At 46.3% G+C, this 27,285-nt stretch overlaps 4 protein-coding genes across 4 annotated transcripts; 2 read left to right on the top strand and 2 right to left on the bottom strand.

Moving 5' to 3' along the window:
• Positions 1-1,153: 1,153 nt before the first annotated feature.
• LOC112956657 (fibrinogen-like protein 1-like protein) lies at positions 1,154-5,029 on the bottom strand. The gene is made up of 4 exons (XM_026050143.1): positions 5,026-5,029; positions 3,452-3,595; positions 2,738-2,800; positions 1,154-1,782 (listed from the first exon to the last, which is right to left on the bottom strand). Exons 1-4 carry the CDS (start codon positions 5,027-5,029, stop codon positions 1,154-1,156), a joined length of 840 nt encoding a protein of 279 aa, XP_025905928.1.
• Positions 5,030-7,185: 2,156 nt separating this feature from the next.
• LOC112956658 (fibrinogen-like protein 1-like protein) lies at positions 7,186-9,914 on the top strand. The gene is made up of 3 exons (XM_026050144.1): positions 7,186-7,189; positions 8,074-8,187; positions 9,280-9,914. Exons 1-3 carry the CDS (start codon positions 7,186-7,188, stop codon positions 9,912-9,914), a joined length of 753 nt encoding a protein of 250 aa, XP_025905929.1.
• A 2,120-nt stretch (positions 9,915-12,034) lies between these two features.
• On the bottom strand, positions 12,035-18,513 carry LOC112956698 (fibrinogen-like protein 1-like protein). Its single transcript, XM_026050178.1, has 2 exons — positions 18,468-18,513; positions 12,035-13,143 (listed from the first exon to the last, which is right to left on the bottom strand). Exons 1-2 carry the CDS (start codon positions 18,502-18,504, stop codon positions 12,515-12,517), a joined length of 666 nt encoding a protein of 221 aa, XP_025905963.1. The 5' UTR covers positions 18,505-18,513; the 3' UTR covers positions 12,035-12,514.
• Positions 17,177-19,904, top strand: IFT22 (intraflagellar transport 22). Its single transcript, XM_026050179.1, has 5 exons — positions 17,177-17,215; positions 17,643-17,722; positions 17,840-17,929; positions 18,494-18,696; positions 19,135-19,904. Exons 1-5 carry the CDS (start codon positions 17,177-17,179, stop codon positions 19,281-19,283), a joined length of 561 nt encoding a protein of 186 aa, XP_025905964.1. The 3' UTR covers positions 19,284-19,904.
• The last annotated feature ends 7,381 nt before the right edge of the window (positions 19,905-27,285 follow it).

Below are 27,285 nucleotides of genomic sequence, written 5' to 3' on the forward strand. Positions count from 1 at the left end.
CCTTTTCAAACAGTTGCTACTGGGCTCTGTGCTCTGCAGCTGGTAGGACAGACCATGACCGTTGGTCCTAGAAGTGCAATTTGCCTTTGGTGTTGCCCTGCTCCCAAACAAGGTGAGAAATGTTTATGGAGGCAAAACTCTGCTTGCACGGCCTGTCCTCACAGTGTCTTGGGGTGCAGAGGCTGTAGGGGCCTTGTCCTGCAGCCTCACAGCAGGATCTGCTCTACATGCACTTCACCTGCCCATCTAAATCAGTCTTAGAATCCCTGGGAATGCGAATATACCATGTCCTGTATATTGTTTCCATTTAAATTCACCACTTGGTTGCAGCAGAGAGATTTATTTACAACTTTGAAATCAAGTTCCTGGGGGATCAATGCATGATTGTGGGGGACAGAGAGAGAGCCAACACCAACTCCTGGCAGAAGTAATGGGACCTTGGAATGGGGAAATCACCGCAGCTTGTGACTATGGGCTGTAAACCTTGTGATCGTGTGGGAAGAGGTCTCCTGTGTGCCAGGTCCCTTCTGAACCATCCTGTGCAGAGTCCCAGTTCCTTTACTTCAAATGTAACTGCATTTAATTCTCTTATGCCCATTCCAGAGAAAACCACACAAATCTTTGTCTCTCAAAATACCTAATATTCCAGTCACAGGATCTGACATGGGGGATTTCTTCAGTCTTAGTGGAAGCACATCAAGGATACAAAACAGGTATTCATTAATGGAGAATGAGTTCAAGTAAGCAAATATATTTGAAAGCTTTACCAGACATTGCAGAGATGCACAGAATACGTGGAAATTCAAGCATATAGCTTTCTTGCCTGCTATGAGTACTGGAGGTAGCTGAGAAGCTTTGAGGAAATCACTCCTGGGCTGAGTGGCTTCCTTCCACAGAGAATGTACATGTGAAATCCATAAATTTTGAAAGTAATTTTTTTATTATGAATATAATAGAAAAAGCTCATTGGCAAGCACAGGAAAATAGAGCTGAACAGACAGTTAGCCTACCCTTGGAGAGAAGAAAAGGGAAGTGGTATTTCATTAACTCCCCATTACCCCTTGGCTCCTCACTTTGCTCCAGAAAGGCTCAAACTCTGTCACCATGCAAAGCCTTTGCAGAGTGTCCCCAGAGGACAGGAGTGGAGGGAGCACTAACAGTAGGAAGCTGGCTTGATGAGGATGAGAGACGATTTGCAGTTCCCATTGCACAGGCTACCCCATGTCAGGCCACCCTTGAAATTCAGCCGTACAGAATAACATGCCGAGTACCACCATCCACCCTCATAGCTGTAGGCACARTTCYYWCTGTAAGTGTCYTSATCYYKRTCCTTTGTAGAGAACTTCATGTTGTCATGCACCTTGTTGGGGTTGTCTGAGGTCATGGCATCTCCTGCTGTCCCGGTGTAGGAGCCCAGCCTCAACCGGTAACCATTGGATTCATCTTCCAGACTGAAGAGGTTGTAGTCTGCGAACTTGGGGCTGCCTGTGGCATCCTCGACAACAAACTTGACCTGGTAGACCTTCTGCTTGGCAATCTGATAGATGTACTCAGTACCCAGCCAGTACTCGTTGCGCACGTTCCCAAAGCCGTACTTGTAGGTGCTCCAGGACTCAGCCCAGGTGACAGGTGTGTCTTTCTTGTTCCTCTGGATGACCATCCAACCTCCATTTGTTACATTCATTTCACAGTACACCAGGATGTAGTGGAGTCCTGCAGGTTTGATGATGTAGATGCCACTAGGGCTGCCAGCGGGGATCTCACTGCAGTCCTTAGGCCAACCTAGGACAGGAAAGAGAGAGGGTTATAACATTAGATCTCACAAAATACAACACTGAAAGTGCTTAATATACCTTTTGTGCCTAGATCCTATTGTAGACACATTCCTGGGCTGTATTCCTGCCATTCACAGCAGGAATCCAAAGCTTTGAAATAATAAAAATTACCTTGAGGTATTTACAGACACTGATCAGGTCCCCCCTCAGCCTTCTCTTCTCCAGGCTGAACAGGCCCAGCTCCCTCAGCCTTTGCTCATAGGGCAGATGTTCCAGGCCCCTGATCATCCTCGTAGCCCTGCGCTGGACTCTCTCCAGCAGCTCCACATCCCTCTTGCACTGTCTTGGAATCACCCCTTATGACCTCAACAGGACAAAATCATTGGCTTTCTCTGGGGTTACTCAAGTAGTTCCTTTGAGATTTCCTGATTTGTTTGGTTTGACAGTGGTCTTTCCAAGCTCCAGAGGATTAGTCCTTATTACAATAAACAGTTGAGTGCACTTATGGGAGGTAACCCACTCTGCTCCCAGTGTCAGCGGTTGTTCCTACCCAGTGAAGCCATATCTTGTGGTCAGATGGGCTAACACTGACTCGGGCAGTTCAATAAGCTATTTGGTCCCTGTCTCACCAAGTCCTCTCATTCACTGTGTAGTAAAAACAGGAAAATAACCAGTCACCAATTTCCAAAGTCAAATAATGAACTTTCACTTTCCACTTGGGATTTTCAGGTGAAAAACTCCACATGTTAAAGATCTCCCTCACCTACATGGCACATGGCATGCTTGGTGCTAGAGTCCCTCAAAGGTAACACCTTGTGGCACCCCCCAGAGCCTAATAGAAAGTCATTGGTTTCCCTGGGACTACCCAGGCACAGGTAGAGCTGTGAGTTCCTCATGAGCTTTTAGGCTTCCAGCAATGATTAGGCTTTCTGAGATGATATCCTCATCGGAGAGAGACTTACCATGGACCGCTGGTGGGTGGTGGGCAGTGTCTCTGACCTGCCGAACATGGTTCTCACCCTCATCTGAATTGACAAGAACAGAGGAGACAGGAGTGAGGATTGAGAGCAGCCATGTCAAATACCTGCTGTGGAAAGTGATGTTCTCTGGGTGTTATCCCTCTACATTTCTGTTTCCCCACTGTTTCTCCAAACTTGACGATTTCAAGATATCAGCCAGTTGGTTGTTTAGAGGAATTTATATAACATTAGGATGGGGCAAATACTTCCTTTGATGAGAAGAGTTTGGGCATCCTCTGTGTGGGAAGGACCCCAAAGGGCAGCAACAGCATGGAAAGACAGCTTACTAGATTAGAGTAGAAGCAGGTAGGAAATGACTCAGGAAGAATAAGGATTAGAGGGGGAAGAGATGTGAGAGCAGACACAGGAAAATTAGTCTAGGTATCTGGAGCTGGGAAAAGGGGCTTGGAAGGGGGCAGAAGAACATCATGCCGGACAGGAAAAGAGACGTAGAAGGTACAGAGAAGAGGATGATCTTATGAGATGATCCTATAAGGCAGGAATGGTGCTTTACATTGTACTAACATTGCCCATATATTGAGCAGTATTTAGTCCTCCCTCCATGGTATTAGAGAGTTTGGACTGGGGTGAAGATCTGTGTAGGATATTATTGAATATAACATTGTTTGCCTCTCTCTGTCACGGTGGAATACATACCAAGTGGGAAGGACCCTGTGAGGATGTTCATAACTTCATCCAGAGTGCCATTGAGGAGGTGCATGTTTCTTATGTCAATGGCCAGAAGAGGAGCTGCCAGAGCCAGCAGGCAGGTCAGAAGCAGGAGACGGGAAGGTTGGACAGCTGAAAAGTGAAGAAATGGAGAAAAACAGAGGACTTGAGCCTGACATTCAAAAGCCATGAATCTTATTTGAATCCTTTAATTGTAGAGTTATAAAACTCTCGCAAGAATATAGAAGTCCAAATTCACTCACTCCAATTAGTTGCCAAATATTAATCTAGAGGAGGAATCAGCAGTGACAATTGATGTTGGTCATTTCTGAGTCAGAGAAAAATTTAAAATTTTGTCCCAAAGCAAAGTTACTGTAACTAGGAAACTTTGGGAGAACCTAGGAGGTCTTGGTGCTGGAGATGACAACTGGTTGGATACGGAAGGAGGAATCCTGTTTTCTTCCAGCTCCCATCATGTTCTCATGTCATGCTTGTGTGTTCTCCACCCAGGTCTGGAGGGCAGTTAGAACCCAAATGAGCAGGAGGGAAGGCCCAGGCAGAAGTGTGTGTCTGTGTTTGGGCCCTGCATGTCGGTTGTGTGACTGAGAGGAGTCACCTTATATGAATTATTACCTAGTTGGAGCAAATGTGATTTCATGTGGTCTTCATGTGGTTATATGACTACTTCAGAATGTGCCTGTAACGAGCTGCTCTGGTTTGTTCTTGTTCAGGGCAGTTAGAGAGACTAGCCCACTTTTTGTAATATTGAAACTAAACACCAATTTCAATAGTAAATCTAAATTAAACCACAGAGGGTCTATCATGGTTCCTAGAGAGTGGAAACTGGTGCTGACAGATGCCCATGGGGAAACCTGTTCCACCATGTGATAGATGATCCAGATTATTAATGCGATCCTGTTCTGTTTGGAAGGATGCAGAGTCAAACCCCTGCCCGGGGATAGCTGGTTTTGTCACAGTTCCTAGAAATGATTGAGGAGGAAAATGATCAACCTGGGACTGTCAACTGTGAGGCTTTGTAGGTCATTGCAGTCCTCACAGGGTCAAGCACTCCTTTCTGGAATGCCTGGCATTATTGCAACCATTTGTGCTGGTTACAGTTTTACAGCAAAGTGCTTTTAACCACAATTCAGTCATGTTGATCCCTTTCTCAACTCCTGTGTCACGTTAGCCCCTTATCTATTATAAGATTCAATATATCTTCAATATTGCTGCTTAGGCAAGAATATTTTGGATATTTAATACTCTCTTGGAGAACTCAAAATTACAAAGAATTTTAGATAAATGTAAGATTTATAATATTAGCCACCTAGCACATCAGGCCTGCACCTATGTAACCCCTAAATGGTATAATATGCATTCTTCTGCTCCCATTCCTCACCCAGAGCACAGAGAAGCCACATCAAGCCAATTGTTGAGATGGACAGGAGCATGGGAGGAGAGGAACCCAGGAGAAGACAAAGCGTGGGGATGCTGTGTGACCTGTGGCCACACGCAGTGGGTGCAGAGCGGCTCCCTCACCCGGCCCACCAGTCCACACTCACCCATGCTGTCTCCACGGGGACCTGCAGATCGGGAGGCTGGGCAGGTTGGGCCTGGCTCAGGGACTGGCCGGACCTGCAGTTATATCACTTGCGAGGGAGGAGTGGAGTGGGGCACGAGACTCAAACCGCAGCACTTGTCCTGTAGCTGGCAACAGCACTGGTGGTTTATGGCTTGTTTGCTCTTCACCATTAAGTAGTATGTCCTCAGACAAAGAAGGCTGTGTCTCACAAAGGTGAAGAGCTTTCTTTAGAGTCAAAGCAAATAATTCAGTAGAAATAAGATGATGTCTTGAAAGAGCCCCAATTCACAGTGCTGGCTCCTCCGGTGGGGTTTCCCCAGGGAACAACATTCTCTGGGAACTTCTGAACATTTCAACTTGCTAAGTAAATATGCAGCTAGCATTCAACCTCCTGGGTGGAAATCAAGCATCAAAGGGAAAAGTACCCTCTCCAGGGCAGGTACTGAGGCAAACAGTCGCTGGGGACCCAGGCTCTCCAGTACCCTCCGGAAAGTACTCAAGGTGCTCAAATGTTCCTTGGCAGACTGTGCATTTTTATCGAAGAACCAAACTTCAGAAAGTGCCTCTCCAGGTGCCTCCCCACTGATGTGCCTGGCTTGCCGTAGCCACGTGGCCTCTTGCACAAGGCATGCTCTCGTCCCCCACCTCACACCCCAGTTCCTGTGCCTGTGACACGTGAGAGACTGTATCAGAAACTGTGGCATTATCCTGAGTAAAATGGTCTCAGTTCAAGCTTCTGTCTGCAGCCAGAAAGGCTTACACCATATATTTCTTAAAATGCCAGGCTGTTCTTCTTCTACATGTTGAGACTTCTAGTATGCCAAGAGATATGATCACAGTTGTCCCCTAGCATCCACTGCCTGCTGAGCAGGCCTTTGTATGGTTTTGGATGGTGACAGTGGAGGTTGGAATTGCTATTTCTATGACTTTCCCAAACTAAATGAGGTGGAGGACTATGGGATCTCTTCAGGTTCCCAATCTCTAGCCAAGAAAGGAGAAAATCTAAGTGTACAGATGGAGATGGCTAGAGGGAGCCCTTACTTCACAGAGTGCAAGATGACAATGTCCATCCAGATACACAAATTGTCCTGCTTGACATGGGCTCCTTCAGTATGGGGGTATCCATATCATTTGGTGGAAGTCTCAGCTAGAAGCAGACTTGATGTGAACAACAAGAATAAAGACAATGCTGGCTATTCAGTGAGGGAAATGTGTGCTATAAGCTATTGAAACCAATATTTGGTGATCAGAAGCTGAAGGCAGATGGGCCACATCTTTATCCTCTTAAACCTCTTAAACTTGGCTTGGAAAAGCTATTGAGCCATCTGCACTTTTTGGCACCCCAAGTAGCCCTCCCAAACAGGCTGCCCTGAGATCATTCTGCTCCTGTATAAGAAGCAACCACAGGCCAGCAATGCTGGGGCTGGAGGGCCTTACCAGGACAAAGACAGGGATCGGGAAGCACAATGGCACAGGGGCTTTCAGGCAACTACTGGCCACTTGGAGCCCTTGACTTCTGCTCAGAGCTTGCAGATTGGGGTGCCAGAGGTCACCTACTTGTGCTTTAAGTTCTGGGCTGTTGGACACTGGCACCAGCCCAAAGATTTAAATCCCTGATCCTGAATCCTGCCAGTGGAGAGTTACCAAACAGGTAGGTCTCTTGAGGACCTTCCTCATCTTCGCAAAAGTCACTTTTGGGGCTTGATTGGAAACTTAATCTCCCCTTTCTTGCCAGTTTCTGTGTGCATGTCCTTAAAAAGCTGGGGCCTTCCACTTCTGTTTGATTGTGGCACTTCAGAAATTGCTCCAAGTGAGTGATTCATGTGTAGTGTTTATATAGCCGTAAGAGTCAGCTGAAATCCCTCGTCAGAGGTGTAGGGGAGTTGTTTTAAGATTGTTGTGTGTTTCATTTCTCCATCTAGCAAGAAATGCCCCTTTCCCCAAAAAAGGGTTTAATTTTACTGTCATGGGACCTGAGAACTGCTCAAGAGTCACAGGCTGCAAGTGTCTCCTTGTACCTCTACAAATGCCAAGAGTGAACATAAGTGGGTGTGTGCAGTGCCTATAAAGTCACTGTGCAAGGCTTGCACGGGAGGGAGCACCACGGGATTCCCGCTCTCCGTTCAGCAGTGCTATTGGGATGGGTGAGTTATCTTCCCAACAGTATGCTGTGCTGGTGTGTGGTGCTGGGCTCAGATCAGAACTGCTGGGGTGAGTATACAAAGGCTCCAGATGATTGAGAGGATAGCGACCTGATCTTGCCTGGATGATGTACACTGCTAGGCGCCCTCATAGGAGAAGGGACACGAGAGCAAAGCTGAACAACATACATCATTGCTGCAAGCTTAAGCTTTCCCCAGGCTGTTATGCTCTCTGTTCCTCTGTTCTGTCGGGGAGGTTAATACGGAGTCCTACATTTCAGCTTTGTCCTTTCCCTTTCTGACACGTGTGCTTGCACAGGGGTCCTTCCCAGGCATGATGGCATCACTTCCAGTGCTTGACTTGGTGCAGGACATAGTGGTGTGCTTGGGAGCCAGAAGCATGTGGTCATGCGCGTGTTAGGGTGTGGGTCAAGTCAGATTCCTTTTCTTTGCTTGGGAGATGGTATCTGACACACAGGTTCCATCCTCTGGTTCTGGTTTCCCACTGTCTGTCCTTGGGCTGGAGGGACTTATATAAAAGTCTTAAGAATGACTAGTGTAAAATATTTCTTTTTGTTATTTCTTCCCTCAGGCAAACTCCTCTCCCCAGATCTAGCCCTGTCATTTTCTTCTCCAGCTCCTCTCAGGCTGTTATTTCCAATAAGAGATCTGTAGGGAAGGGGCAGGTCAGAAGGGCAACAAGGGTGTTTCTCACTCCACTTAGCCTTGCAGAGGCAGACGCAGGGAGCCCTCTTTTCCTTCACGTCCCCTGAGTCTCCAGCCCGCCGTGCTCCGAGCTCCCTTGGGCCTGCCAGCAGTGCCTGGAAGGGCAGGGACCACCTCAGCTCCAAAGGAATCCTCACCGTGTTGCGTGTTTTCCTCCCTAGGACTCCAGGCTGGGATGACCCTGCTTCATGGGAGCATTATCCTTTGGTCTGTCATGGGGATGCTTCCCTGTGTGAGTGCTGGCCCAGCAGCGCCCACCGCAAGCTCCCGGAATGGTAAGTATGGAGCAGGTCGGGGGACGTTGTCTGGGCACCAAGGTGCAGAACAGCAGAGACACTCCTTGGCTCAGCAGTGATCCCAAGGTTTGCCGACTGTCAGCTTGCAACCAGGCTGGTGCACAACACAGGGACTCCACAAACACAAGGACTTGGCCCTCCTGGGCCATGGCTTGTAAGGTAAACAGCCTGTCCCCTGCTGAGCCATCTTACCCCTGGCACCCTTGGTGGCTCTCAACTGAAATCACAGAGTTTTTGCCCAAATGCTGTAATTCAGTGACTTCGCCATGAGTGAGTTTTATACTTTGATTCTGTGAATCTGAGTGATCTGAGCAGAGATGCTCCCAGCACAGTTTTTGGAGCTCTTTTTGGGTTAGAAGTCTTCCCTTCCTCTTCTCAGGGAGGGTAATGCTTGCTGCAAGGGCTTTGTGCCCAAAGAAAGCTGGATTTCACAGCGTTGAATCTGAAGTACCCATTGTAAAATATTCCTTGGAAGATATGGAATAAAAACAAAAAAATCAGATGGCAAATTAGTTTGCCAAGTTAGTCATGACAGACCAGCCTTGCTAAAGATGAACTGTAACAAGCCATGGAAAGAGATCCCTATAGATCAAGGTACAGCTTAGTTTGCTTTTTCAATGCCATAATTTCCAGGGAAAAACGTAAGTTTTTCTTACATGTGCTCATCCAGTAGTGCATTTTGGACACTTACAATCCTCACAAGAGCAGTACCTCAGTATGTCAAGGGCCCTGTGTGTGTCAGCTACGCTTAGTGCTCATCATCAGGATTGAGAGGATGTTTTTTTTCTCCTTTCTTGGCTAGATACACCTGAAAGCTCCAAATAAAAATAGCAAGTCATAAGAAATAGAGCCCAGAACTCTTACCAGGGCCACTGTGTTAGAGGACATGTCTAACTGTGTTACCCTGTGGATTAGCCAGTGGAGGGGCCTAAGCAAGGTAGATGACATTTAAAAACAACCCTTCTTGCTGTGAGACCTCACACCCATCTGGGAGCTTTTTGTTACCCTGACTGGCTCATACAGCTCTTCTCCTTTCACCTCATCCAGCATCTGCCACTCATGCTGTCGCAGGCTTCCCTGCAGACTGCAGCCACCTCCGCAAGAACAGCCCCAGTGGGGTCTATGTCATCCAGCCAGCCAAGGCTCCCCCACGGGTGGTCTGGTGCGACATGGACACTGAAGGCAAGGGCTGGACTGTCGTCCAGAGAAACTCTCATGACACTGAGATCACATGGAAGGAGTCCTGGACCACCTACAAGTACGGCTTTGGGAACGTGAGGGCAGATTACTGGCTGGGCACCGAGTACCTGCACCTGCTCACGCAGCAGAACACCTACAAGGTCCGTTTCGTCGTGCAGAATAAGGCCAATGTCACCCACTATGCTGAGTACGACATCTTCAGTGTAGAGAGCGAGGCCAGCGGGTACCCTCTGAGGCTGGGCAGGTTCTCTGGCGAGGGCGAGGACTATCTGACCACCTTCCATACCAAGAATGGGGGCATACACGACAACATGAAGTTCACCACTCATGACAGGGACCAGGACCAGGCCAGAGGGAACTGTGCCAACAGCTATGGGGGTTGGTGGTATGACAATTGTCATAACATCCTGCTGAATGCCAAAAACTACATCCTATGGCCAGGATTCTGCAAAAGTGGTGACTGCATATCTTCCTTCATCCTGGTGAAACCTACAGATGTGTGCTGAGCAAGCTGGAGAGCCTCCTGGGAGCTTGGCCACCACCCCCGACACAGTGCCCCATTCCAGTGCCTGCCAGCAGCCTTGTACCAGCATTAGGGCAACTCTTGCCCTGCCTGCAGCTCCCACGTCGTCACCAGAGTGAAACACAGCAGCTCTGGGGCTCACGTGGCAATCACGCTGTCTGCAGCCTTTCCCAGTGCCATGATGGTGCCAGCACTGGAACCCAAGCACTGCTCTGGGGTGGGTGCCCCCACTCCTCTTCTGGGGGAAGGGAAGCCAGCGCCAATCTCTTTCCCTGCATAATCCACACGCTCCCTGCTTTCACTCAGGCCCTGCTCCCTTCCCGAGCCCTGTAAACCTGACAACTCTGCTTGACGCGGTGGGAGAAATCAGCTATAATAAATTCTGGAGCCAGACTCTTCTGCGTTGTGTCTATCTGCTGCACTGACATTGCACGTGCATGCAGGAAAGATTGTTCTGCTCAACCCCAGGCATAATGGACCTGAGGAGGGTGGGTGTATTATGCATATGTGTCCACAAAGATCCCCTCTGCCCAGCTCTCCTGCCCAGCCCCTGTCCAAGGAATCTCAGACCTGCTTTCAACATGACCGCCTGGCAGTGCTGGGTTGGTGCAAAGCTGTGGAGTTAATTCTTCCCTCACACTGAGCTGGTGAGCTAGGTGCAATGAAGGAATTTTGTGCTGGTGTTTCTTCTTTTACAAGCTTCACAATGCAAGACCTAATGCAGATTGTGTCCTGATAGTGACTGGCTGAAGTGGCTGCCTGTAACCGGAGCTTTCTCCCTCTAGTGCCGGTGTTGCACATAGCTACCTAATTCCGTCTGTCGCTCCTAGTTCCGTCTGTCGCTCCTAATTCGGTCAGGTCCCTGGCCGCATTACTGCTTCCAATGGCTTGTCCTAGCCACTGTGCACTGAGCTGTGTCTCTCGGGTTATGATTAGCTAGCATGGCCAGGAAAATGCCCTGGTAACTCACAAAGCCCTCACCTGCCATCTGCACCTGATTGCTCCGTGCCGTGCAAGGGAGATCCCCACCTACAGAGGTGTGCAGAGAAGGATGTGGGATCCCTAAACAGCGTAAGGAAAGACTCTTGGTGCACGTGAGTCAGTCCCATCGCATGTGGCTACAGATCTCCCTTGGGATGGAGGGAAGTTTGAGCTTAGGACTTAATAAAAGCCACTCTTCTCTGTTTTTATAAGAAAAGCTGAGTTCTAGGAAAGTTTGTGGGTGTGAATCCTTAGCAATTTTGGACTTGCAGGCCAGGATCCATGACCATGATCCCAGGGTTCTCTTCAGAGCAATAGCAGTGCCACTTTCCTGGGCTGAGTAGCAAGGCTAGTCTCTAAATGCCTGCACAGGGGTTCTAAGGTAGAATGAAGTCTTCCATGGGCTAATGTATGGGGGAAAAACAAATCTTCCCAGTCTGAGCTGACTGCAATAGCATTTCTGGAACCTGTAATGTGTCTGTTGGTTTAAAAACTGATTTCCAGTTCCACTGGATGTACAAACTAACCAGGGGATTAGCTTTGAAGAAAAAGGCATGGGGCTCCTAGTGAATGACAATTTGCCTGGACTCAGCAGTGTGCCCTTGCAGCACTGAAGGCAAACCGCATGCTAGGCAGTATTGAAAGAGTACAGCTGGCAGAGCGAGAGATGATTTCGTTCTTCTTGGCACTGGTGAGACCAAATTGGAGGTAAAATGGAGGAGAGATGTTAGCAAACTCTCTCCTCTCTCAGTTATATTCAGTGGAGCCTGACAAGGCTGGGACCAACATTGAAGAGTGTAACATGCAGGATGATGCTGATCTGGCCTGGCAGTCCTGGTTAACTGCATGTCATGGCTAACATGTATGAACAGATGCTGCTCTCCTACCCTCAGCTCTTGCTCTTGACTAGGTAGTCTAGCACCCCCTTTTTGAAAGATCTCCACCTTAAGACCCAACTCTCCTACTTAAGTGCCAATTTTATCTTGAATTTTCCATTTTAGTCTTTATTAAGAAATACCTTTATAAAAAATACACAAGAACCCCAGGGTTAACTCCTGGGTAGAAGCCAGCAGCAGTCTGGGGTTCTCCCACAAATTAGACAGATTTGCACATCCCTATGCAGGTTCTGGAAAGCAATTTTATTCTGTAGCACAACTACAAACTACAGCAGAGATATAGTGCATGCAAGGTCTGCCTGTGCTCAGAGCTGGTCAAGTTCTCAGCTAGTGATGATGGATATTTTTCTGCTGAAGTCATGGGATATTCTTCCATGCCCTTAAAGCAGAGAGGTGAATGGAGCTAACTGGATCAGGAGAGCTTTCAATTCCTGTCCACAGTTTTCTCACCAGAAGGAGCATGCTTAGAAACGTCAATGTTTCTAAAGTTCTGTACCACTAATGATCCATAAAAACCCAGCTTAGGTGAAAGGCTTGGTATCTACAAAGCAGGGAGCTTTGCTACTTCACTGACTGGAAGGCTGGGGGTGAATGGGGATATCCCTGCATATCAGGAGCTATTTTCTTCTTTCTTTCTGGAAAGAGGGGCCCCAGGAGAACCCTGGTCCGGCTTTGTGCTCAGTGCAGAACAGCAGGAGAAGGAGTGCTAATGGTAAGGAGCTGGTCTGATGAGGATGAGAGATGATTTGCAGTTCCCATTGCACAGGCTACCCCATGTCAGGCCACCCTTGAAATTCAGCCGTACAGAATAACATGCCGAGTACCACCATCCACCCTCATAGCTGTAGGCACAATTCCCTCTGTAAGTGTCTTCATCTCGATCYTTTGYAGAGAACTTCATGYTGTYRTGCACMTTKTTGGGRTTGTCTGAGGTCATGGCATCTCCTGCTGTCCCGGTGTAGGAGCCCAGCCTCAACCGGTAACCATGGGATTCATCTTCCAGACTGAAGAGGTTGTAGTCTGCGAACTTGGGGCTGCCTGTGGCATCCTCGACAACAAACTTGACCTGGTAGACCTTCTGCTTGGCAATCTGATAGATGTACTCAGTGCCTAGCCAGTAGTCACTCTGCACATTGCCAAAGCCATACTTGTAGGTGCTCCAGGACTCAGCCCAGGTGATCTCTGTATCATGCCGGTTCCTCTGGACGACTGTCCAGCCCCCGTCGGTCACATCCATTTCACAGTACACCACGAGCTGGTGGAATCCAGCAGGCTGGATGATGTAGATGCCACTGGAGCTGCCAGCGGGGATCTCACTGCAGTCCTTTGGCCAACCTAGGATAGAAGAGAGGACAATTTAACAACACTGTGCAACAGGACATTACCCCGCCTTGCCTTGTGGCAGGACAGATGGCTACTTTGCCCAAGTACCCTAGAGATGCTCAACTGTCCCATCTCAGAGAGGTCGGCATGACTGGCTGGCTGGTCTCTGCTCCCCAGAGGACACCTAGCAGCAGGCTTCCCCAGTGAAAGGCCTACTGGGCCATGCTAGTATCAGGTCAGGAGAATGGCATTAAAACTGGCAGGTTCCTCTGCACCTCCTGAAACAGGAGTTGTGTCACTAAACCAGGGTATGCTGGCGAGGCACATGGAGATTCTCTTGCCTCTGACTGTGTGTGAAGGAACAAGAGAACCATACCTCCACACACGCATTACCCACACACATGCACATGCTCTGCAGTCTGCATTGTCTGCAGCCCCCCACATACACCACCTTTCATCCCGGAGCAGGTCAAGGGCCTGAGAAACTGTAAGGTCCTTCTCTATCTGGAGCCTTCTGTAGCAGAGCACACAACACCTGTACCCTTACTGTGCTGGTTTCCAGCTTGTCCTGGAGGAGGCACTGCACCCTCCCACTGCAGCCAACGGAATCCAGCCAGCTGGGCCCTGCTCCTGTCCCCACATGAGCAGAGCTTAGGGCTGGTGCTGCCTCTCCTCAGCCCACTTGCCTGCCTACCACAGAGGTGGTTTGCAGATCTGAGGCCACATCACACACTCTCCCACAGGCAGCTCTTTACCAAGTCCCCGCTAGTCCAGTGCTGCGGCTGGAGCTGTACACCAGCCAGGCCCACCCAGACCATGGAAAAGGAAAGGGGTTAGTGATGAGGGTGCTGAAGCACCCACTGGATTCCACGTACTGTTTTTCTTCAGAGCGCTCACTGAAGTATGGGAAGGAGGTTTCTTGAAGATCTGTAAGGTTTGCATATTCATGGCAGAGCACATAGTGGCCAAGACCAGCACACAAGCAAGGAGCAGAAGGCCCTGGGCTGCTAGAATGAAGAAGAAAACTGCTGAAACAGCCGAAACATGATCCTCCTTCCAGAGAGCTGGGAAATCCAGTAATTCCTGCACAGTACAGCGGGAATGACCTTGAGGAATGCAGGAATGCACCAAGCATGCTGTGCAACAGCGAACGGGACCCTCTGAGTTGCAGAGCCTGCCAAAAGGCTTGGGATCATCTGCTCAAGAGCTGGAAGCCCCCACGTTTCCCCCTTGTTCAGCCCCTCCAAAAGCCATGTCGAAGATGGCACAGGAACAGCACCTGATTGCTGTCTGAGCCAGATTTTGACAGGGAAACATTCCTGCAGAACAAGAATTAGGGGATTGTCTGGGGTGGGCCAATAGACAGGGCACAAGGTCCTGATGTCCGAGGAGGTAGCAGGTGAGCACTGCCCTCAGCAGCCACGTTACCCATTAGCGTGCGGAGAAGACTGAGCACAGCCTCTGCACACTGCTGGACTGCCCATCCCATCCCATCCCATCCCATCCCATCCCATCCCATTCCATCCCATCCCATCCCTAGCAAGAAGGGCCCCGGTTCCCAGGCCAGCACTCACCCATGCTCTCTCTAAAGGACTGACCTCTGAAGCTCAAAGCTGCAGAGCAGCAGATCCCACAGGGGCATTTATAGCTCCCACTGCAGTGGGCGGGGTGAACAGGTCCCCCCCTCAGCTCAGCTTCCTTTCTCACTGGGAAGGAATCAGGCTGGAATTTGTGCCCTTAGAAAACAAGACCTGAAACAAAAGTGGCCGTTGCTATAGGTGCATTATCTTCCTGGAATGCAAAGAAAACAATGTCTGCGCCAGTAACAGTCCTTGGAGTGTTCTCTGCTGGGAGTGCCTGGCTCCTTGGGTGAATTTTGCCCTGGGAACAGCATCTTTGGGAGCTTTGAAGAGCGCGGCTCAGTAAGTAAACACTTGTAGGGCAGTCGCCATCCAGTGTGGAAATCAAACATTGAGATGCCCTGCGCCATTACAACAGAGGTATGCCAGGTCAAGGGGTTCTGTTTAATGTGTTTTTATGACCCTCTCCTGGTCGGACAATCAGAACAGCCTGTGACTGTCCTACAGATTGCTCTCCAGAGTCTGCTGTGTGTATTTTGAGGCACTGGTGATGGTACAAGCTAGTAGGCAGATGAGTCTGGAGGAGGTGATCTCCATTTGGGGAAGCAGATGGAGTTTTTAATCCACCTGTGGGCCATAGTTTGCCCTCCAGTACTCCATAGAGCTCTCCATGGCCTTCTGATGTGCTCCAAAACCTTCTTTTTCCTCTCTTTCCAGTGTGGATCCCTACTGTCCAGACTGGAATTTGTATTTGTGTTTCGGTGGTCTACAGAACCTCTCTTTACCTTCTTGGACATCCAGTTAGCTCTTGGTACACCCCATAGCTTTCCATTTGTCTTTCAGACTGCTCAGAGCCCTCTCCAACTGCCACTTGGACCTTTCAGGATCCCTCTGTTTGTCCTCCAATTTGTCCAAGAACCCTCCATTTGATCTCTAGTCCCCTCAGAGTCACTCTGCATGCTGTCCTGTGCACACCAGAACCCCTTCTTTGCACTGGTGCCTTTCATTGCATGCTAGAGGTCTCCAACAGCATACTCCTCCCCTCTGGATCTCTTGAAAGAGCGATCTCCTCTTGTGCACCCACCACTTCACTTAATATGTATTATCAGATTGCTCCCACCATTGCTCCCACCATGCCTGTCTGTCTCCTCAATGCAGGAAATCCCTCCAGCCAGAACTCAGACTTCCTTCTCTATTTGTGGCAGCTCTACAAAAGCAGAACAGAATTACATGATACACACGTAATTACCACATTGTATTTAATTACAGGAGAGGCTATGGAATTGCCTGCTAAGAGATGCACATAATAGCAGTCTTTTGTTAGGCTTCCATGGAACAGAAAACAAGCATAGTTCCTACTCAGTGTATTGGCTGATTAAACTGATGGTGAGAAGACATGGGCTACCGAGTTGGGCCTGTCAAAGAAAAACATTGTCAACAGGGAATGCTCCAAATGAGTGTGAGAAGGGCACTAGCAAACCTGCCAAGCGCCAAGGAGGTGTGAGACGCGGCTGCTGTCTCATTTCTAGGACTCCTCTGGTCCCCTGGGAATCATATGCTTGCACTCAATGCCTTGAGGTCAAAGAAATCCCCAAGCATCCTGGGTTGAAGAGAAGCCAAATAAAGCAAAGGCAGAAGGAGCATAATAGCAGTCTGGCATGGAAAAGAATGCTATACAAACACTGCAAGCTTTTTCAAGTACGCCAAACTGGAGTCCTTCTCTCATCCAGAGGAGCCGAGACATGAAGGTATCCAAGTGTAGCAGCATTTTGGCTGCCGAGCAGCAAGGTAGAGGGGTCTGTTGTCTTGCCTGCTTCACTACTAGGAGAGAGAAGTTGTCGATAAAAAACAAAGGGAAAAATCAGCGATGCTTTGGAGGGATCCATCCTGTTCGGTTGTACTGCCTCTCACCACATCTATATACCTGTTGGTGTATTCTTCCCAAGTGGATTGACCCTTCTTCCCAGCTATGTATGCTTTCTTCTTACGTTTAAGTTTTCCCAAGGGCTCCCGGCCCATCCATGCAGGTCACCTCCCCTCCCTGCCTGCCTTCTTTCTCCTAGACATGCATTGATCCTGAGCTTGGAGGGAGTGGTGACTGAATATTAGGCAATTCTCCCATCTTGCACCCATCTTTTTGCTAGCTTCCTCCTCATAGGATGTTAAACTCCAACATTTCATGGTCACTTCAACTTTCACGTTTCCAACCACATCATCTTTGTGTGTTGGGACCACCAAGTCCCTCTCCACATTGGGACAATTTTACACTTAAAACTGCACTTTTAAGCCCGCGTCGCAGAGGCCGCCCCCGCCGCCAGGGACCTCCCCGCTCCTCCCGCTCTCCCCTCACGCGCGGGCGGCCGCGCGCGCACCCGTCACGTGACGGCGGCAGCGGCAACCAATCGCAGCGCGCCTCGCCCTCCCCCGCCGCGTTGCTGGGCGACGCCCGCCGCCCGCCCGCCGCCATGTTGAAGGCGAAGGTGCTGCTGGTGGGGCCGTGTGAGGTGAGCGCGCTCGGCCTGGCGGCTCCTTCCCGCCGGCTGCCCTCGGCCCCGGCCCCGGCCGCTCCTTCCCGCCGGCTGCCCTCGGCCCCGGCCCCGGCCGCTCCTTCCCGCCGGCTCCCCTCGGCCCCGGCCGTTGCCCTCGGTCCTGCTCATCTCCGAGGATGTCCTTATCTCAGCCATCCTCCCCGCATCATCCTCCCGCTGCGGCCCGCCTCAGGCAGAGCCCCCAAGCGAACGTCGTGCCCCCAAAATGAGTATTTACCCTGCCAAGGTGCAGGTCTGTGGGAAGGGGGGAGGCCAGACCTGTGCGCATAGGTCTGTGGCTGGAGGGAGCAGGGTGCTCGGGAGAACCCCGCCACTGTCGTGTCCGCCACTGCTTGAATGTGTGAAATTCCTAATGGGTGTGTTTTGCTCCCGTTTCTGACAGTCTGGAAAAACGGTCTTGGCAAACTTTGTTTCAGAGAGCATTGAAGGGATTGGCAGCTATGTCCCGACGCAAGGTGTAAGGTGAGCAAAACCACGCCGTGCTGAACAAGGGAAACCCCCCACAAATGGCTGCCCCTCGGGCAGCGTCACGCTCTGGTGTGGTGCAGACAGCTTCATTATATCCACTTGTTTTCACAGGATCCTGGAATACGAGAAGCCAAACTTAAATGGTAGCAGCAAGGGAGCAGCGTGTCGATTTGAGCTGTGGGACTGCAGCGGTGATCAGAAGTAAGTCAGCTTCATCATTCCCTGACTTCCTTTGGGCTACTTAACTCTTAATAGTTGTTTTTCCGCAGAATGTTCGTCCTCAAGTCCTACAGCCAATAACTTTCCTGAGATGAAAATTATACTCTCCTTTTTACTCATTGTATTTTTTGTACCTTTGTACTGTAAAACATCTGGTACAAGGTCCTTTCTGCCATGATCTCAGTTGATACCAAACTTTGTTTTTGATAGGAATTGAATTGTTTTTGATAAGAATTGAATAGGACAGTACTAAGTCCATCGCTCCTAAGATGAATATACAGGAGACAGGCAGCCCTGTTACCGTAACTGACTGAAAACAGTCAGTCAACTGACTGAAAGAGATTGAGGAATATTTGCTTTCTCTTTATGTTTGTTTTATACAATTGCAAATCTAATAGAACACTAGTAAGCCTACTGTTTTTTAGTAAGGAAAAAGAACTGAAATGCCTTTTTTAGGTGAGAGAATGAAAACTTCTGGAAGGTTGAGTGCACAGACCCAATTTCAAGCTATCAGTCTTACCATTTTCCTTGCACCTGTTTTTCAAGGTTTGAAACATGCTGGCCAGCTCTGATGAAGGACTCCCATGGCGTAGTAATTGTCTTCAATCCGGAGCTGCCCAGTCACCTAAAAGAAATTGAAATGTGGTACTCCTGCTTTGTACAACAGCAGCCACTGCAAGACAGCCAGTGTCTTCTAGTCGCACATCACAAACCAGGCCATGCAGGGGACACCGAAAATCTGACCTTGGGTAAGGAGGAAAAAATCATAAATTATAGCTCACAGGAGGTGGTTATTATTATTATTATTATTATTGATCTCTTTGGCTTTAAATTTGGTGATATAACTTCATTTAAATTTGTCAATGTAAGAATTGTAGAGTGCTCTGCAAAAACAGAAAGATTAAATCTTAAAAGTCATCTAGAAGGTAAGCAATATCCCTCATGACAAAAGGGAACGACAGAAAAGTTTGAATCTCTTTTCTAAGGCCACAGAGAGACTATGTAGCAGGGTCAGAAATGAGAAGTCCTTCTGGAACATTGTATTTCTTAACATGTAACACATCACCTGGGGTATGGATACTACTGAATGCCAGCTTACTTCAGCATCATCTGTCACATAACTTGAACATAAATCCTTATTTTCTGCCCAGAACAAACTTAATTATTTTTTTTATTTAACTTCAAAGCTTCTCCACTGAACACATTGAAACTAATACATTCCAACTTAGAAGAAGATCCTGAAGATGTTCGGATGGAATTTGTGAAATACTTTCGAAGCATTATCAACTTACTAAATGAGAGCAGAGACCGGGAAGAAATGTCAATTATCTCATAATGTTAAAAAAAAAAACTGAGCAAGGAAGAGAAAGTATTTTTTGCTTTGTAAGCTGTACTAGCCTGTGAACAGATCTTCACAAAAAGTTGCCACTCTATATATGCTTCAAAATAATAACATACAATTTGTGACTTAACCAAAAAAACCAAATGCTGACACCAGATGGACTGTGACGCCAAAGACTTGGCTACATGGCCACAAACTTTAGTATGTAGTTGCACTGTGGCTTCATTTGGCATTGGAGATGCTGGAAGATAGACATATCAGTCATTTCTTCACTTCAGAATTCCTTTCTAGAAGTACTAAGAGAAGAAAGTGTGACAGAACCTAAGATTTATGGAGTTCTCTTGAAGCATTTAAGTGTTCATTTTAGCTGTGTTCTTGGAGAGGTTACACCTCAGGAAGTTAGTAGAAACTGATTGCAAAAGAGATCTGAAAAACAGCTGCACATTTTAACGCTCCAAATTCTCCTTATCTTTCTGCCCAAGCATCTAAAGATAACGCACTTCATAGCTGTTATCTTGACAAGACAGAGTAAGTTGCAGTCTACCTCAGGACTAGGATTTTCTTCATTTCCAACAAAATAAATTTGTTGGTGACAAGATTTAGCATTCTTTTGGTGGAAAAAAAAAATCTAAATCTCAGTATAATGCAGCCACTTTGACCTATGCAGGAGCACAAATAAAAGTGCTGCATCCTCCAGAGGAGGAGAAGCTGTTTCCAAACTTGTATTATTGTTCACTGTAGCATTAAAACAAGTGATTTCACAGATAATTTACTTTCTGATATGTTTGCTTTTCACTCATCCCCGTTCTTCTCTGTGTTTTGCTGTGGAAAACATTTTTCTGTAGTCTTTAATAATAAGATAATAAAAACACATTTTTAAAACATATCCATTTTGTTCTCAAACAGAAAGTTAATTATCGTTTTGCAGATCTTTGACTTGCTTGGTTTTGCAGTGAAAAAAGTGATGTTTGCAATGCATTCACATTAATTAGCTTAAACAAGAAAAGTTTGCAAAGGTTTGGCACAGACCCAAATACCCAAAGAAATGATGAATGAAAAACAAAATCATGTTATCTATTCTGACATCCATTTATTTATTGCAGGAACTTCAAATAACCCCATAGCACCTGCATTATTAGGTCTTTCCTTCTCAGCTAAATGGGAGTTTCCATGGCCTATTAAGATATGAGTTCTATGACACAAACCTGGGCAGTCTGATCCTTTAATGTCCTACAATTTACTACAACATGAACCTACAAAAACCAAACAGATACATAAGCAGTTTCCATTACTAAATAATTTGCTTATCCTGCACAGAAGAACCTAGTACAATCATTCATTCTGCGGTAAGTTCTGGTGAAGTCCAGTTTCCTACAGATTTGTGACTTTAGATTTTATGCCTGTGTAGATTTCCTGCACTTTTATAGGGGTCTGTCTCCCATATTCTCCATAATGATATAGCTATCTATAGCCATTTTTCTTTCAGGAATTTTTATCTTTGAGACTCCTTGTATTCTATCAGATATGGTTGAAAATGATCGATGATTTAAGACAGGTGAGACAAACAAACAAGCAGACACATAGGCAGACAGCATATCCTTATAGCAAGTTTTGTGAAAATAGCCAGATAAGGAGGCCGATGTTTTATCCTTCTCTTAAGAAATAAACTAAATATGAACTTAAGCTCCATTAAGTTCGTGCCCTTCCTCGTGGTGCCCAACAGTGACTTGTGATTTGGAAGATGGGCTGAGGGTCTCTTAAACAATGGCACTTCCATCTGTTGCATGGCATCACTCAGTAGGCAGTGATCCCATTTCCTCCTCTTTCCTAGAGAAGATTTAAACTCTTTTTTTAGAATCTGACCCGACTCACTGGGCTTCCAGATTGTCTCATATCTCCTTGGAATGGTAGCAAACTTGCCATTCTCCCCTCAGCAGTTACTTCTCTAGTGACGGCAAGCTTTTATTCATACCATGACACCCCACTAAAGCTTAAAAGCAAGATGCGCAGGACCAGGCATCGATGCCTCTGAGCTCTTGTCTTTACTCCACTTAGACACTTGATGGTGCTCTTGGCACTTTCACGTGAGCAAAAGCCATTTTAAAGTCAGCAAACTCTCCTCTCCTGGGAATTGCAAAAAAAAATCCCCAATGTAAGATGCAGTTACATGTCTAAACCTCTAAATCCTGTGAGAAGAGCATGTTTTGACTACAGAGCATGTAGCTGCAGTGAAAGAGGCTCATCTAGGTAAGGACAAATGCCAAATAAAATGTCACTGCCTATTACACACAAATCCACCAAGCAGAGGTTTTCAAATTCCTCCTCAAATATTTTATTTGCTAATTGGTTGCTTATCAGTCTTCCCCATAGCAACATGAGAGGTGTAAGTGGCATAAAGTAGGCTGAACGACATTATGTCTGCACGTAAATGTAACTTGGATTGTGCTGGAAAAGATCTGAAGGAGGTTAACAATGCAGTGTGAAACCTCCTGTGGCCTCAGAGGCGAAGGAGAGCTTCTTAATGCTGCATGAATGGGGAAAGAGCATAGAAAAGCATATCCCAGCAACAAATATTCTGGAGAGACTCAAGCTGAGATTCTATAGTAAATGATTCCATTTGATCTTTTTACCAGCTAAGAAATATTCATTTTACAACAGGTATTTGTCTTCAGCTGTTTTCTTCTGGGTAGGTTGGAAGCTTTTTAATATTTTCAAAGGTTCGGTGAATAAAACACAGAACAGGGAAGAAGGAGTTATTTGCCCTATTCTTTTTCCTGCACTAGGCTGGTTTTTATGTATCCTTGGGCAACTCATGGTGTTTTTCTGTCTAAACTTCCCAGTCTATAAATCTGAGATAACTCCTTTTCTGGATGTTTTAAGGCTGTTTCTTTGTAGGCACAAAGATGCCTAATGGACACAGCTCTGGAAGGAGGATGTCAGTAAAATATAAAGAGGCATGTGGAGAAACCATTGTAACTTCCAGGAGAAATTAGGGAAAACATGGAATAAAGGAATTCATATGGCACAGATGAGAAACAGTTAGATTGGCTGGGTCCATCCACTGTCCTAAGACATGTTATTTAAATCTGGGCTGAGAGGAATTTTTGCTTATTCATCTGTGCACAGATAGCACAGCCAGAGCTCCAGAAAAGGCGCTGGAATCGCTGTAGTCTCACACTTGGAGCTAGGCCCATGACTAGGCTTTTCAAGCATCTGGCATTCCTACCTGCATTAAACTGTTCAGGAGGGGAAGGATCCTGGATCTTTCAGCTGAAGAATTTACAGGGATTTAGAGGTTCTCTGAAATTCTATTCCATCTCTTCAGTCGTCCAGTCTGATGTTTCCACGAAGACCACTCAGGCTTCTTGGATATCATGTTCTCCCAAATATATCCAAAGGCAGTTCTGAAAAGGACACATTGAGAGTTAACAGTGGTTGGATTAATAAAAGCACTTTAAAGTGCACCCTCGTGAAGTCTTAGCATGGACATCTTTTGGCAATACCACTTAATATGACACATGGGACAAGGAATTTCACGGTAATTGCAACACTCCCTCCTTCTCTTGACAAGTGAGCCTGCAAGCATTAGAATTTACAGGATATCTGATTTGCTTACACCTCAGAGGGAGAAAAGGAGATAAATGGCCCGACCCTGACACAATGGATCTTAGTGATGTTAATGAATTGGCTTTCTCAAGATTAGGAAGCTGAATGAATGAGATACCACTGCTGCTATGGCCTGTTGTTTCAAAAAACACTACTGTCGGCCATACTTACTGTAACTCTCATTTTACTGTTTCCAATTCAAAATACCCATCAAAAAACTTCAACTCTCTTTTGTTATTCTATCTTTTTAAATAAAAACAAAACCCCATGAGCAGAGACAGATTTTTCTTGGGTCCTATTGCCCTTCTTACTGCTAGGTCATGCTGCAATACAAAGCCCATCATTTCAGCTTAAATCACCAATGAAGGTACATTTTGACTAGGACTAAACATAATTCTGTATTCTCTACTCTCTCTGCTTCATATTGGTTATTCCTAACAGAAGAGCAGAGCTGTCTATAGAGCACTGCAGCTTAAACTATTATACCACAACCGGAAGATTTGCCAAAGGTTTTGCTGAACTCCTTTGTATTTTTCCCTCTGAGGAGCCAGATCACTTCAATGAATTAACTTCAATGGAAGCACTTAGATTTTTGCCTGCCAAAATTTTTTCTTTGCTTTCATTTTCTTCCTGTATACTCAAAAATCTGTACCATGTGGAATCCTTTAAACAATAGAGTGGATAGCACAATTTTTCAATTGCTCTTGAAAAGGTTTTAGCCACATAAACTATTCTAGGGTTCGCTAGGAAGTTACAATTGCAAATAATGCAATTGTTCCAGATTGAATTCCTTGCATAGTAAAACAACTTTTGAAGAAAAGAGCATGACTGGTTAGGGATTTTTAAACTACCTCTTTATGGCCATACTTAGATGGACACATATTTTCTCCAAAAGCTTTGCATTAAAGAGAGAGGACCAAAGTTTATAAACACTCGTATCTGCATAACTTATACTTAATGTCATCAGTCTAACAAAAGGAAGAGAGAGAAAATTAGTTAGATACTGCAAAGCATTTGAACTATGGCAAACCTAGAAATAAAGTGCAAGCAGTAACTTCTGATTTCCCTCTTTCCTTCTCTTTTTCCTGTTTTTCCTGTTACTTGCCTTCTGAGTGAACCCAAAACTTGCTTCTGTGAGCAGCAGGGTAGCTCCTTAGAGACGTGTGCAATTTCTGTTCCCTCAGGCTTCACCTGCAGTTAAGAACTGACATTTCTTCTGACCCTATGTTTACTTTCCACATTCAGGCCGCAACAGGTCTTTCCTGTTGCATATATCTAAAGACAATGTCTGTTCATGGCTTGTCCAATGGAGGAGACTGTTCCTCAAATCTTGTGTTACCAGTCCCAGGGACACACAAGCTGTGGCTCCCGAAATTAGTTCTTCTGTGTGATCAGGTCCTCAGTTCTGCAATTTTCTAGCTGCATGAGAGCAGTGGACTCTAATCTTGGCAACCCACAAGCAGCTTCCCAATTCTATTGTGTTATTCAGCTTTCTTGGATAAATTGAATTAAACTGTGAGTGTTATGAGATGGCCTGAACTGTGGGGTAAGGCCTGTAATTCATTGCATACTCTTACTCGTGCTCATTGTGCAATGGAATCAAGCTTGTTTGTGGCCATTAGGCAGCAAAGCTATATAGCTGGGAAATGCCCATTTCAGGAGGCGTTTTTAATCTCCATCAGCAGCACAGGCCAGTTTCTTATTTGCCACACATTGGCCTATTTCCACATAGCTCACACCAACCATAGGCTTGGGCCTTGCAAGCCTATCACTCTACATTACCCTTTTAAAGGCCACACTTTTTATGGAATCATGTTGGTCGTCATACAGAACAAGGTATCTTGTACCATTCAAAAGCTAAGGAATTAGTTCTGCCTTTTACTAGCCTTACTTCCTATGAATAATAATTAAAAAAAAAAAGCTGTGTGATCATTCACGTCACGGCAGTGATCCCAGCCCTGGTTCTCTGATCAGCCACGTGAGGGGACGTGCTGGAGCGTGCAGTACGTTCACCCAGAGCTGTATACATTGCTTCAAGTAAGATATACTCAGGTCTTTTCCTAACAGAGTTGGGACACAGCCAGGGTAACTCAACTGGATCTAGTATCTGCAACTAGTTTTACAGATCTATAGAGAAGATAAGTTTGCAAAAGTAAAGAGGTGCACCAGCTAAGGTTAAAGTGCCCCAGCTACAGGAAAAATGAACACACCAGACATCATGCAAAGAGAATATGCCCTTCTAAATGCTAAAAAAAAAAAAGGAAAAATTGAATTTGGAACCTGAGGATTCATCAGCACTGAAGTCAGTTAACCACAAGATACATATCCATTCAGAAAACAGACTTAATCAACTCTTGTGTTACTTTTTTTCTCTATTTTCCTCAAGCAAGAAGAAATACATATTTTCTCCTAGACGCTCTATGTACATGACTTCCCTCTTCCCACCCAAATAACCACAGTACCCGTCAGTTTACTCCTGATCTCCAGACTGCCATGGAGAGCGCACACTTCCTGCTCATTGCTGGATGCTACTATTGTTTAAACAAAAGCTGCAAAGTTATATTTTCTGCTGAGTCTGTGAGATTGCATTTCATGCAGAGAAGAGTGCAAAGTGACAGATACTTCTCCAGCTCTCACAGAACACACTCTCTCAAGGAAGATGCATCTTCCATTAACTTTTGTCTGCTGCTTTTGGCACTGATGCTGAAAAAGTCTGCGTCAGACTTTTAGACTACAGAGTTTGGATAAAATGCATGAAATTCCTGGAGCTTTATCATTTCTGAAGAAATTGTCAGCTTATTCTCCCTACAGAAAGGAACAGTCTCTGCCAATATGCAGCTCTCAATCTGACTCAGGCCTCATTTTTCAATTCCTACCGGGTTTGTTTTACACTTAGAGCATGCGGATTGGGATTCGGGACTTTTGGGCTCTGCTCCTGGTTCTGCCATTGCAAATAAACCTGTTTCCATGACTGCAAGCTACTATTAGACTTCACTTGCCTCTTGCAAGCTTTAGCTGAATCATGCTGGAAAATCCTTTGAGATCCTCACGGCTATGAGAGCTGCAAATGATTGGAATTAAATGCGATGTTTTGGGAGGCATGGCAGAAGTTACTCAATTGTTTCAAGTTCCAAGATACTGTGTAAACTTTTGCAACAGTCAAGTCCAATTGCACTCTGAAAGAGAAGGAAAGATAAAATCAGTCATACCTATAAAGCTAGTACAGCTTTAAATTGAAGAATTGGAATGAAAAAAATAAAAAAATAAAAATAATAAAAAAAAAGAGTATGAGTCTCTTGAGGGGTTTTCTGTTCTTCCTACTACTGTGTAAAACCCATTTAGTGTGTAAGCACTGCTCAGGGGTTTTGAGATAAATTTAAAATTGGGATATGGTTCATTCCTTCATAAGTCCTTGCAGGTAGACAGATATCAAAATTAATATTATCTCTCGTTGTTTGCAGCAGAGAGCGAAGCATAAGGGTTTGATCCTGGAACAACTGAAATCGGTGGGAACTTTCCTTTGACATGAACAGGAGGAGGGTCTAAACTCTAAATTAATCTCTACTAGCTGTTAGCATAAGTGATTTGGGGTATTCACCTGAAAACAAAGACAGAGATTCAAGTGCTTGGTTACCACTTTTAGGGCTGAAGAGTTTTTTGTGTTGAGTGCTGATAATATCCAGCTACTTCTCAAAAAGCCCAAGCTGGAGCTGATGTATTTTGTACTGATGCTCATGTGATGGGTGCTGACTGCTCTGCACATTTAGCAGCCCTGGGAGCACCCACAAAAAGAAAGTCTTACCTCTCTCAGCTTGGAAAGACTGACAAGGCGTAAAATTAATCCGAATCGTTTTTTTTAAGCCTTTTTGGTACAGCACAGATTGCAATGATTTGGCTCGACAGATTAAAAGGGGCAGGACGTAATGGAATCATTTTGAAAGACTTTCCTTCCATTTCAGGTTCTCACCCAGCGAGCTGAGCAAAACCAACGCAAAATGCAGAATCCTGCAGCTTGCCATACTGCATATTTCGACAGCAGGGCCTGAAGAGCTGTGGGACGCTCGAGGGAAGGCGCGATGTGCTGCAAGCTGGTTTAAAAACAAACCAACCAGAAAAAAAAAAAAGGTGTTTTTTAGGCTAGGTGAGCCCTAAACAAGGCCAGCTGCAGCAGATCGTGCCCTTGAGAGATGATGCTACCTCAGTTCCCGCAGCTCTCCCAAATTTCCGCGTCCTGCCACATCACTCACCCGCCACCTCATCAACAAATCAGCTTTGCATGGAGAAACGCGGGTTTTATTCTTTTATTGACAAAAGCGGGGCCTTTGCACAGGGCCGCACCGAGAGGAGCCCCGCCGGGCGGCCGGGCCCGCCGCCACCGGGGCCGCCGGGC

The sequence above is a fragment of the Nothoprocta perdicaria genome, unplaced genomic scaffold (assembly GCF_003342845.1).
Source record: "Nothoprocta perdicaria isolate Ctin4 unplaced genomic scaffold, notPer1 scaffold_66, whole genome shotgun sequence".
NCBI classification, from domain to species: Eukaryota; Metazoa; Chordata; class Aves; order Tinamiformes; family Tinamidae; genus Nothoprocta; species Nothoprocta perdicaria.